Source organism: Parasteatoda tepidariorum, unplaced genomic scaffold (assembly GCF_982258835.1).
Source record: "Parasteatoda tepidariorum strain Cologne lab strain unplaced genomic scaffold, Ptep-v5.0 scaffold_78, whole genome shotgun sequence".
Lineage (NCBI taxonomy): Eukaryota > Metazoa > Arthropoda > Arachnida > Araneae > Theridiidae > Parasteatoda > Parasteatoda tepidariorum.
Window position 1 is genome coordinate 99146 of NW_028257437.1, and position 13016 is coordinate 112161.

General features: G+C 39.1%; 1 protein-coding gene across 1 annotated transcript; it reads right to left on the reverse strand.

Moving 5' to 3' along the window:
* Positions 1–11352: 11352 nt before the first annotated feature.
* Positions 11353–12138, reverse strand: LOC147800815 (innexin inx4-like). The gene has a single exon (XM_087156449.1). The coding sequence runs from the start codon at positions 12136–12138 to the stop codon at positions 11353–11355; it is 786 nt and encodes a 261-aa protein (XP_087012575.1).
* Between the last annotated feature and the right edge of the window lie 878 nt (positions 12139–13016).

The window sequence follows — 13016 nt, forward strand, 5'->3', positions numbered from 1 at the left end:
ATAATATTTTTGCGTGTGATACCCTTCAGGCAAAGAGATGCTAGGCAAATACTCCAAAAAAATGTTCTTCTTGCTCCAAGGTGCGACCAAATGTCCTCGGACTTGATACACATCCAGCAAAATGACTGTGTGACCCAAGTTTTCAGCAGAGAATACAATTCCATCATCAATTGTGATGCCCTTGCGGAGTTTTTGCAATCCACCTTCCCACTTTTCTACAATACGATCCGAATAACTGTATACCATTCCAAACGTACCATCCCATTTATGGGCCACCAAATGGGTATCAGAGTAGATGAGATCAGGAATGCACGTTACTGGTTTTCGGGACATGTGTTCATCTAGTGTGTAGGTCGGGTGTGGAAAATCGCGGAAATAAGGGTAGATTTTTTTATATTTCGTTAAACATGATAATAAATGCTCTCCGGGAATGGATTCAAGGGGTTTTTCAAACACACCATACTCCCATTCAAATACTAACCGAAACATTCCATCGATTGCTTGAAACGTGTAAATTTGGGCACAATCATCCAATTTCAAAACACGACGCGTTTCGATCCGAAATGGACATTGGAAATTACCCACTGCATCCAGAAATTGCTTGTGATTCTCCACGTTCCATTTTTTATAGGGGATTTCCTTAGAATGTACCCATCTGAACCATAAACGATCGTGATAAACCATTTTTGTATCTAAAATTGTTTTGATTTCAAGAGCTCTGTCACGAAACCGAAAGTGAGGTTTTATATAATAGATTGGGCGAGTGACGCACCATTCAGACGCAATGTGATTTAAAAGATATTCGAGACTCGAACTGCTTTGAACGACCAGCCGAAATTCGTACTCATACATTGTATAATGCGTGGAATTGTTCTGAAAGGTACAGCAGCCAATTCAAACGATGCTGAATAACAAAATATATGCTTCCCAAGTACAGAGCCAAAATGAATATCCCCCAATAAATATTTTTCCACACGAAATGAAGCACTGCGGGTAGGGACACTGCTGGAACCGCAACGAGAAACAATACAATCTGCGCCAGTTGTTTCTCGCTAGAACCAAAGGGTTCCTTTACACGATCTGCATCATCCGCGGCCAATATTTTTTCAATTTTCTCGGTCAGAGTGGTGCTGGACATTTCTTGTTTCGTCTTTTAAATCTTTTTTATATATTTAAAAAAAAAAAAAAAAAAAAAAAAAAAAAAAAAAAAAAAAAAAAAAAAATTTTTTTTTTTTTTTTTTTTTTTTTTTTTTTTTTTTTTTTTTTTTTTTTTTTAAATTTGCTTGTTGCTTGCTTTGTATGCTTCTTCAAATGACGTTGGATGCAAATGACGATTCATAAACATACGGATACTCAGGCCAAGACCTACAATCAGTAATCCCATTACAATGAGTAGGGTCACCACCAACCAATTTTTTGTTGGAACGGGCGCTACTGGTTTCAAAGAAGGTACTCTTACGGCAGGAGATTCATTCTTTGTGGGAGGGTTATTTTGAACTGGAGGGTTATTTTGAACTGGAGGGTAGTTTTGAGCTGGAGGTTGCGCAGTTTTAATAAAAGGCATCACGTCATATTTTTTCTTCGGTACCCTTGGACGACTCTTATGTTGGACATTTGTTAAATAATCGACGTAGCCTTTGTGTTTGCGATCCAATCTCCCAATGACATTATCTTCATTCACTGGGGGGTTGATATTTGCGTTTATATAAGGTTTGTCGTTAACAGATGGTAGGATCACGTACCCATCGTTGGTTTTGGGATATCCCAATGGAAAATTTTCTTCGATATTGGGATCTGAAGCCGAGAAATCATTCACATATTCGTTATTGTTTTCATCTACAGGATATCCGTCAGCGTTTCCAAATACTCGAGCATACGTTTTGTTTAAAATGACTTCCTTTTTGTCCAAAGACAATGGATCCGTTTTGACCCTGGGGTAAATTTCTTTGCCGCTGGACCGTTTTGCGTATCGGTCAATGTTTTTATTGTTCATGTGTATGACGTCACTATCGCTCTCTTTGTCTGTAATGTACCACTCGTTTCCGTCTTCGTCTTTTGGAAATATGACTTTTCCATTGTCGTCCAGGGCATAAATGTAATTGCCATTTTTCAATCTTGCAAAACGCGTATTGTCCAAGTAAAACTCGTCTCCGTTCGCCTTTTGAGCGTACACCTCGTCCCCATTTCTGTTTTTTGCCAAGTTATCCATGTAATATTCATTGTCGTAGCTGTCCATTGGATAAATGGGTCTACCATCATGACAGAGAGGGTATTGTGTATCATGATTTATTTTCATAATCCAATTGTTATCGATCACCACTTCACATCCTGTATTATTTTTTGGATAAAATCGATCTCCTTCGAACGTTGAGGCATATTGGGGGGTTTTACCATACCAAAAGGTATACTCATCACCATTATTCAACTTTGGATATAATTCATTTTCCAAGTGATCGCGAGCATATTTAAGCTCTCCGGTACTCGTTCTTAGGGGTATTGCTGGCGTCGGGTAATATTCATTGCCGATGGAGTTTTTCGCGTAATACGCTTCACCCCCTCTTCTGGCAAACATTGAATTCCCATTTGTCTCATCGATATCATCCACGGTGGGATAAGCCTCGCCTCCATCTGGGTTTCTTGGATAGTGTTGGTCGCCTAATGCATCCACGATAAAATATCCGTCTTCCTTTGGGAAATTTTCGGACATGGTTAAAACCCCCTTTAGAACATCAGGCAGCATGTACATTGTACTTGATTCATAAGATTAATGTAGAGTCGCGTCTTTAGGTTTCAAATTTTTATTATATTTTGGATATATTCCAAAACCTTTTTCATCGACTGCATAATATCCGTTCAAATTATCTTTAGCGGGTATTTCTTTCCACACGCGAAAAATGTAATACTCGCTTCCGTTGGCTTTTTTAGGATAAATCTCCTTTCCAGACACATTGCGCGCATAGTAGCGCTCCTCGTTATTTTTGGGGGGTACTTCTTTATTCTGACTGTCTTTGGCATAGATTGGATTTCCCAAAGCATCACGCGCATAGTGTTCCACACCATCGATTCCAAAGTAGATTTCATCCCCATTCACATCCCTAGGATACAAGGGTTGTTTGGATGTCAAGTCGAATGGATAAGCGATTAAATTGTCCCGGGTGAACAAATATTTCGGAGTCCCGTCTGGGGCTTTCGGAATGTATTCAACAGTACGCAATATTCCATTGACCATCATTTGATAGGTGGGATAACAGGTAAATCTTTCATTGGAAAGTAAAACTCGAGCAAATGCGGGCTGAGCGAAATAAATGTCGTTTGTATCGAGCGTCACGTTTCTCACCACCATCGGTATGACGGTTGAATTAAAATGCTCTTGCGCAGTGTCTGTGGTGGGCATCAGTGCAGGTGCCTCTTTGGATGGATTCAAAGAATACTCAATGTCACTTTCGGGGGCAGGTGGTTCGACAGAAGGAGTTGCGGGAACAGGTGTTTCTTCTAAGGGAGTGGTGGTTTCATCGGCTGGTGGCTCGATGGAAGGATTGAATGAGGCTGGCGGTTCTGTAGAAGAATTTCCAGTCTCATCCATGGGTTCATCCTCTGAAGAATTGGCGGGTGGTTCTTCAGTAGAATTTTCGGGTAAATCGTTAGAAGAATTTTCGGGTAAATTGTTAGAAGAATTTTCGGGTTGTCCCTCGGAAGAATTTGCAGTGTCATCCATGGGTTGTCCCTCGGAAGAATTTGCAGTGTCATTAGCCGGTGGTTCTTCAGAAGAATTTGCAGTGTCATCCGTGGGTTGTCCCTCGGAAGGGCTTCCAGTGTCATTAGCCGGCGGTTCTTCTGAAGCATTTTCAGTTTCATGAGCGGGAGGTTCTTCAGAAGGATTTTCAGTGTCATTGGCCGGCGGTTCTTCAGAAGCATTTTCAGTTTCATGAGCGGGAGGTTCTTCAGAAGTATTTTCAGTGTCATTGGCCGGCGGTTCTTCAGAAGCATTTTCAGTTTCATGAACGGGAGGTTCTTCAGAAGGATTTCCAGTGTCATTGGCCAGCGGTTCTTCAGAAGCATTTTCAGTTTCATGAGCGGGAGGTTCTTCAGAAGGATTTCCAGTGCCATTGGTCGGCGGTTCTTCAGAAGCATTTACAGTGTCATCCATGGGTTGTCCCTCGGAAGGGTTTCCAGTGTCATTAGAGGGTGGTTCTTCAGAAGGATTTGGAGCTTCTTCAATGGAACGACGCCTTTTTAAAGCGGGAATCGCGAAATCGGAATAATCATCCCTGCTTACCTCAAATTCATAAGGTACCGCTGGGAAAGGTCTACGGCGACTTTTCGGTTTGTCAGAGGATACATCGGGATTGATTTCACTTGGAATCTCGACAAAAATTTTAGTTTCACCCTTGTCTAATTCCGAATCATTGTTGTCGACCTCCATTCTCGCCATTTTAGCTCTTCGACGTCGCCTTACAATAGATTCATTTTGATCACGTCCGATATTCATGCCTTTGTTTTACGTTGAAGAAAGATGATTGTCATACTGTTGTGTGCGATTATGGTTTTTGTTTGTTGGAATCATCGGTTTTACCACGCCTATATAAAACTTACATGGCATACACTATACAAAAATGTGACGCCTAAGGAGTGGCGTTTGTATATGATTCAAGAAAAACCTTTGGGATGGATCGTTTAGTCATTGGCACGTTGATGGCTACAGCTGCTTATACGACAGGCGCTATTGCGTTATGCATGCTAATAACAAGAAAGTGGTATTTATGGCTATTTTTTATCATAAATATACTAATATTTATTGCTTTTTTCCTGAGCTACATCAAAAAGTGGTTGTTTTTGGAATGGTTTAGCGATGTTTTTGATCTGTGTTATTGGTTTTGTAAGGCGAGACAATGGTGGTGGACGCCTTGACTTTTGGGCGTTTGAACTAATATGGTCTAAGGACTTTGGGCTTCAGGAAATTTTTAAACTTTCTAAAATTGTGAGTTCCAAGAAATTCTAAAGTTGCGAGTTGAGGGCTTCAAGAAATTCTGACGAGTCTGAGATCATCAAGACTCAACGCCTGGCTTTAAACTACGACGTCAAAAAAAAAAAAAAAAAAAAAAAAAAAAAAAAAAAAAAAAAAAAAAAAAAAAAAAAATTTTTTTTTTTTTTTTTTTTTTTTTTTTTTTTTTTTTTTTTTTTTTTTTTTACTCTGTCTGTTGAACGTCCATGGTGTCACTGTTGGATATTTTGCCAAATTGAACTAGATTCTTTGCCACCTCGTCAATATAATCCTTTGTATTCTCCAAATTTTTGAGCAGTAAAGTTTCAAGATCTGGATAAACGGTATCACCATGCCTAATCAATTGCATTATATCGGTTTCATCATCAATTATAGTTTTTAAATCGTATCGGACGTACGAAAGCAATAATTTCATAATTGCACTTGGCTTCTTTGTGTTAACATCTACTTCCCTTAAACGGTTCAATTTTTCTCGTATTTCGAGCACTAGTTTCTCTGGAAGTGAGAGAATGAGATTCCATTTAAAATGTAAATACATTGAAAACACATTTCGATAAAATAATGCAAACAACTGGGTCATTTGAGCCATGGTTATTTTGCTATTTTCAATGGCGTCATATTTCTTTTGCAACCGCTCATGCTCCTTTCTCAAATTTTCACTTTTTATTTCCTTATCTGTTTCTATTTCCTCATCTGCTGCCACGCGCTTGCGTTTTCCCTTTACCTCTACCTCCGGTTTCAACTTTGAATTGTTTAAGTGGGTTATTTCTCTTTGCAAGTTTGAATTTTTTTCGTTTAGAGTATCGATATCCCGCCGCAATTTCTGTATGGATTCAGGAACCATTCTCTCGTTTATTTTTTGAGTCAGCGTTTTCTCCACCTCACGTAATCGCTGCAATTCCTCAGACATCGATTTTTGCGCATTCGTGTTTTCCTCCTTCGTTTGTTTGAGAGTAGCGTTTTCTTGGGTCAAATTCTTGACGTCACCCCTTATCTTCTCGAGATTGGTTTTACAATTGTCACATTCAACGACTTTTGCGTTAAAGTTCTTTTTATCGGTTTCCTTTTCTTGGGCCGATTTTTCAATTACGCCATTTAATTGTTTGAGTTCCTCCTCACATTTTTCAATTTTATTCGTTTTCTCTTTTAGTTGCTCCTGCAGCTTTCCGTTTTCCGCGACCCAGTTTTGTTTTTCGTCATTTGTACTTTTGAGATTGGCCTCACATTTTTTAATTTCACTCATTTTCTCTTTTATTTGCTCTTTCAACTCTGCTTTTTCTTTAGAAAATTTTTGACTTAATTCCTTACGAGCATTATCGGTAAAATTTCGAAGATTGGCGTTGGTCTCGTTCTTGAATGTTTCCGCTTCCCGAAGGAGATCGGCGTATCGTGATTCCCTTGAGGCTACATCTTGTACCAATTTTTCCTTTTCTGAATTTAAAGTCGCGATGGCCGGTGTCAAATTTTCTATTCTCGACTTTAGCGTTTCAATATTCCTCAAATTTTCAGTAATTTGATCTTGTTTCATTTCATTTTCTTTTTTCAATTCAGAGAGGGATTCAACGAGGGAATCTTCACACACTTGCATTTTTTCCGCTTCCAAATCTTCCGACAGTTTGCTTCGTTCTGTTTCCAAACTGCTGACAGAGGCATTCAATCGACTGATTTCACCATCCCGCCACCCAATTTTATCATTAAGATTTTCAATGACACGACTACATTCATCATGTTGATTTTTCAATTCCTGGTCCTTTTCGCGTATGGTTTTTTCGAGCTGACCCATTTTAACCTTGTACGTCTCATCTTTTTCTTTTATAGACTCTTCCAATGCATTCGCGCGTTTTTCTTCATTTTGTAAAACATTGAGGCGCCGTTTTGACTTTTCACTGATTTCTTTCTCATCTTTTAAGGAGGCGGTAAGCTCATTTAATGCGATAGTTGCTGATTCGCGTTCTTTTTCCATTTTCGACAGCGCGTTTTTCATTTTTGACATTGTGTTTTGGATATAATCACCCCATAGCTTCAAATCGTTAGGAAATGTCTCACCATAGATCTTTTTCATAACGCCTTTCAATGTCTTTAAACCGGAGACGTAGTTAGCAAATTTATCATTCACCAAGTCGTAATCGTTTTTCATCTTCCCCATTTTGTTTCTGATTTGGATTTCCCATTGACTCAAGTCACTAGAAAATTCATCCTCATAGACATCTTCCAAAACACCTTTCAATGTTTCTGAAATGGAGTTGTATTTACTCAATGTTGTATTATTCACAGAGTCGAATTCAGCTTTCATTCCATACATTTTGCTTTTGATTTGATCACCCCATTGACTCATATCGTCAGAAAATGTCACACCATAGACCTTTTCCAAAACACCTTTCAAGGTTTCTACATTGGAGTCTTTTTCTTTTATAGCTTTTTTCAATTCGTTCGCGTGTTTTTCTACATTTTGTGAAACGTTTGATGCCTTATTTGCTGATTCGCATTCTTTTTCCATTTTCGACATTGTGTTTTTCATTTTCGACATTATGTCTTGGATTTGAGCGCCCCATTCATCAAAATACATAGAAAATTTCTCGTCATAGACTTTTTCCAAAACAACTTTCAATGTGTTTAAATGGGAGGTATATTTACTTATTTCGGTATTCGCTGATTGGTATCGATTGTTCAAATTTGAAACTTCTTCTCTGATGAGCGACTCCCATCGGGCCACATCCTCGGGGAGTGTCACGTGTAAAACAGCTTCCAAAACACCTTTCAATGTTTGTATGTCTTCATTTTGTTCTGGTGCATGTTCGATGGCCAATTGGGCGGTACTCGGTAAGGCCTGTTGCGATCCATTTTCAATACACATGACATCAGAATTGGGCTGAGCCTCTGGCACTTCCTCAATCTGGGGTCTTTCAACCCATTGCAGTTGCAGGGTCTCCAAACGCGCCTGTAGATCCATGAAACGTGATTGAATATAATTTTGTAAATGGTCGGTTTGGTTCAGTGTGCCCATGCGTTCATGGATAGACGAAAGCGTCACTTGTACGTCTTGCTGCAACGCAGTATTGGTCGTTACTAAATTCACATTTTCAGCCTCCAAAGGTCTAAAAAGTAACATTAAATCTAGTCTAGGTTCGGTCTCCTCACTCGTTATCATGGGTATTTCGACTAGAAGCCGTTGCGCCACACTGTTTCTAACCCGCTGATATTGTTCCACCATATCGACTTGGAATTTTTTGTATCGTTCAATCAGCTCAATCAATTGCTCTTGCCAATTCTCTCCGTATCCAATCTCTGCAAAATGCATTTTTAAATACTGAGTAATTTTGGAATCCTTATCGATGCGAGCCAGTTGAGTATTGCTTTCTGTGAGATGCTGTTGCAACTCGTCGATGCGATTGGACAAATGGATGACCGGTAAATTATTACCCAATCCCACCGATACTTTTCGCAACAACTCTCTCGCCAGTCCCATAATATTTTGCTGGCTGTGACTAATTTCAGTTTCCAATTCAGTGTAGGCTACATCTGCTGTGACATAAGTTTTCAATTTTGTCTTGAGGGATTCGAAATGAGCCTCTACTTTAAACATGCCCAACATTTCAGTCATTTCTTCGTGTGTAATGATCCGATTCATCAGTCCTTCGAGTTTTTGACACAGCGCGTCGCCAATGAGTTGCACGTTGAAAGTGGGCAACCTTGACATTAAATTGTCAAATTTTTCATCTTTATCCTTTTCAAGTTTCGACAACAATAGATCCATTTTTTCCTCGTGTTCTTTGGATGTCGAAAACTCTTTCGACCATTCCTCTTTAAAATGGACCAACATGTCCCTGAGAGCAGTCTTCCATTCGCTCTTGTGGATATCCGTCAAACGCTCAGGCTCCATATTTTCTCGTAATTTTCGATTCTCCTCTCGAACACCGGCAATTTGATTCTCTAGCTTTGCATTTTCCTTTTCGCGACCTTCCAGTTTGGCTCTCATGGACTCGACCTCTTCTTTCATTTGATTCTCTAGGTCTACATTTTTCTTTTCACAGCATTTCAGTTGGGCTTTCATAGACTTGACCTCGCCCTCTAATGATTCGAGTTTATTTTCAATTTCCACTTTCTCCATTTCCAATGCGTCCATTTTGTCTTTGAAACGATCCTTGGACGCTTTCAAATTTTTTATCGTTTCGTCCCAGTTTGACGTTTCGACAGACACCTGGCACACGCGTGGTTCCTCGGATGTGTCCACGTGACACAACTGAAGTAAAAAATCCAAAAAACTCTTGCTATGTCGATACAGTTCGGAATGGCTTTCCACCAAAGGTTGACTCATGACGAATGCCTCGGAAATGTCACGGGACACATTCCTTTTCAACGTTTGCATGTGCTGCAAATGCACCAAGTCGTTCGGATTCCTTCGAGATTGTAAAATCGAGGCCACTAATGATTTAAAGACCATCTTGTTTCAACATATCCATTTAAAAGTTGATACACTTGCAGCAAATCGTTTTTAATGTAGCTATGCGGATCTGTTTTTTGAATCGATAACCAATCCAATAAGGTCATCAAGATCCTTTTGTAACGTTCCAAATTGCTCTCGTAAAACTTACATCCAAACGTCCGCCAAGTAAGGATATCTTTAAAGAGTGGAAACCAGTTGCGGCACAGGGTTTCTTTGGAAGTGGGTACAAAACAGCAAGCCTTTTTATTCGCGTCCAAGTACCATTCTTTGGTGTAGCTAATAATCATCAAAGATACGTATTCTACTTTACCATTTATCAATCGAAAGGCAATTCCCACGGGGTGCTCATTGCCTAAAGTGATTTGACACGTGTAAAAGTCTGGTGGCGGGAGATGTGGAAGAGGTACAAAGTGTTTCGTGCGTTCTGCAATTTGAAACAATCTTTTTCCAAAGAGTGCGCAGGGATCGCGACCATGATGTCTTACCGCGTCCCTTTGAACCATCGCGAAAGCCAGGGCATACCACGTACTTATAACGTTGATCTTTCTTGTATTGCGTTTAAAATGCCTCATCAGTGCCGCTGTATTTATGTCAAACATACATTTGGATGTGTGTAAAACGCAACACTCTAAGAATGTCTTTAATGCTTCAAAGGCCTTTGTCTTTCTCGCACGCTTCCAAATTTTTTTAAATGGATTCCTTGTGGTCACAATGTATAGGGTTTCTCTGTCAAACACTGAAAATATTACGGATGTTCGTGGGAAAAACGACAAGAGAATGCTGTGCTCTGTAGGTGTAGCGTTTGAGTTTGCAGGCATGACAAACATCAGAGGGGTTCCAACATATCGTACTTGGAGTGGACGATTGCTTGCCTCGACCAACATGCAAGTACTGCGAGGAATGTCTATAGGATTGCAGTCCCCTCCAAAGTGTTTCAAGACAATAACTGGATTCTTGAAGCGCACGGCGAGAAAAGTAAAACTTTTGTGTTGATTGCCACTCACGCACAAAAAGTCAGATAGCACTTCATGACTGATATCATATTGAGCCAATTCTGGGCCAGCAGGCAACACTATAACTGCATTTGGAGGTTTGAAGGCCTCTGATGATTCAATGGATGTGTTTTGTCTCTCGTTGGAAGAGGCGACGGGTGGTTGGGTGTCCATCGAATCGAGTGGCAATTCTCGAGACACTGGTTCGGATTGTAAATTTTCCACATCGGGAGAGATGATGAGTGGTAACTCGTCGTGGGCTGGATCAGACTCTACCGCTTCAGCGTTTAAAACAGATAAATTCTCGTGCGTTGGATCAGGTGATTCGACAGACTCTGCTTCCATGGATAACTCGTCATGCGATGGATCAGACTCTACCGCTTCAGCGTTTAAAACAGATAAATTCTCGTGCGTTGGATCAGGTGATTCGACAGACTCTGCTTCCATGGATAACTCGTCATGCGATGGATCAGACTGTACCGCTTCAGCGTTTAAAACAGATAAATTCTCATACAAGGGATCAGGTGATTCGGCTCGCCCCGCTTCCATATCTAGAGGTGGTAAATCTTCATACACTGCATCATATGATTCCACTCGTTCCGCTTCCACCGAAAAATCTTCATTCTCAAAAATAATCTCTTCATCAATGAACACAACACCTCGACCACGGGGAAAAGACATCGCTTTTTTTAAATATAGATGCTTCGAAGCAGAATTTCTACGTTGAATGCTCATCGAGCTTTGGGATTTAAAAGTAGCCACTCGCCGTGTGCTCTGAAAGTTATAAAGACGAAAAAAAAAAAAAAAAAAAAAAAAAAAAAAAAAAAAAAAAAAAAAATTTTTTTTTTTTTTTTTTTTTTTTTTTTTTTTTTTTTTTTTTTTTTTTTTTTTTTTTTTTTTAAAATAAAACGCTGTTAACTTTTGATGAAGGCTTCCATGCTGACATACAACGGATCCTTCAAATGTGCATTTCGCCATTGGTTTTTCAAGTTCTGCTTTGCATGCCAAGTTTTTGCTTCAGCTTTTGCAATGTTTAGACACCACCAAATGTTTATCCACTCTTTTCCCAAACGTATAGCTTGGTAAAGGCGATATAGCAACATATACACGTGAAATACAATCAATGTCGGAAAAATGCCATACACGACCCAAAACACTTTTCTGTACACGCTATTCAAAGGCAGCAAACATCTAAATTTTCCTGTAGTGATTCCTCCTCCAGAATAATAATCATAGTTGCATGAAGCCATTTCGGGAAATAATAAGGATATGGTATTCCAATGCCAATCATACAGCGACCAAGCGTAGTTGAAAAAAATATTCAAAATTATCGGAATCAAAACATTTTGCGCGAGGTAAACACATTCCAATCCAAACACTTTCCAAAACAAACGGTTTCCTCGAGATGCCCGAATAAGTTTAAAAACTCTCACGGAATCATCTGTGGTTTTGATTTCGTGTGTAATTTCTGTCATAAATTTAGACATTTGATTTGACCAAATACGAAAGGGATAATGAAACACAAACGCCAGCAATAAAAGTACCACCGATACCCATTGATAGTAATTGTGATATAAAATTCCACTTGAAGACTCTGTAAAAGTACTATTAATGAAGCATTTGGTGTCCAGCAATTCTTGGTTGATGCGATGCCCATCCACTTGACAGATAATGTTGCTTCCAAAAAATTGTCGGGTCATGGCAAGTCCAAAGCAAAACAAGAAAACGTTGCGTACATGTATTTGTTGCAGGTCAATCAATGCGCTAAAGCTTTTTTGTGGCACCTGGGAACGTTTCCATTTCAGCAGTTGCGTAACGTTAAACATGATTGCTTGTTTTGAATGTGTAATAAAGTAAAAATATGAATCTACAGATACTAATGATTGGTGCACTCTTGGTAGTAGTGTTTATAGGATTTTTGTCCTTTGCCTATTCAGCGTATGGAATGTATTACAGTACTGCAACTGCAACCACGGGAGCGACTTTGATCAGTTCGCATCAAATGCACTACATCATACAACTGATTACATATCTCGTATCGTTTGGTGTGGGTGCAACAATGTTTTATGCTAGAAAGCGCTGATGAGTAAAAAGAGACCTTGATGCTGTAGCTGGATGGTTCATCAACAAGTAACCAGTTTGACAAACGTAAAACTTTTAAGCATAAAAAAAAAAAAAAAAAAAAAAAAAAAAAAAAAAAAAAAAAAAAAATTTTTTTTTTTTTTTTTTTTTTTTTTTTTTTTTTTTTTTTTTTTTTTTTTTTTTTTTTTTTTTCAAGACTTGACGCTTGATCTTAATTGAAAACATTTGAATAACTGTAGACGGGTTCCCAAATTTTATAAACTGGGTTTGTAAAGTTGATACACAATTGGCTCGTTACAAGTCTTGCATTCAAAAATCTGGAAATTAGAATGGTTCTTGCAACTCTTTTCAGTGCACGAAGGACATTTCTTTTCAAAACCCTGATGCAATGTCAGTTGTTTGCTAAGCTGGAAGCATCCGCTGCAAGAATGTTTTCTTTTATATGATTCACACTCGCAAATGCAGTAACAATAACTTTTACAATCTTTGCAAGCAA

Bases quoted from the DNA above. Each gene is read 5' to 3' on its own strand.
- LOC147800815 (XM_087156449.1), bottom strand. From the start codon at position 12,138: ATGACCCGACAATTTTTTGGAAGCAACATTATCTGTCAAGTGGATGGG.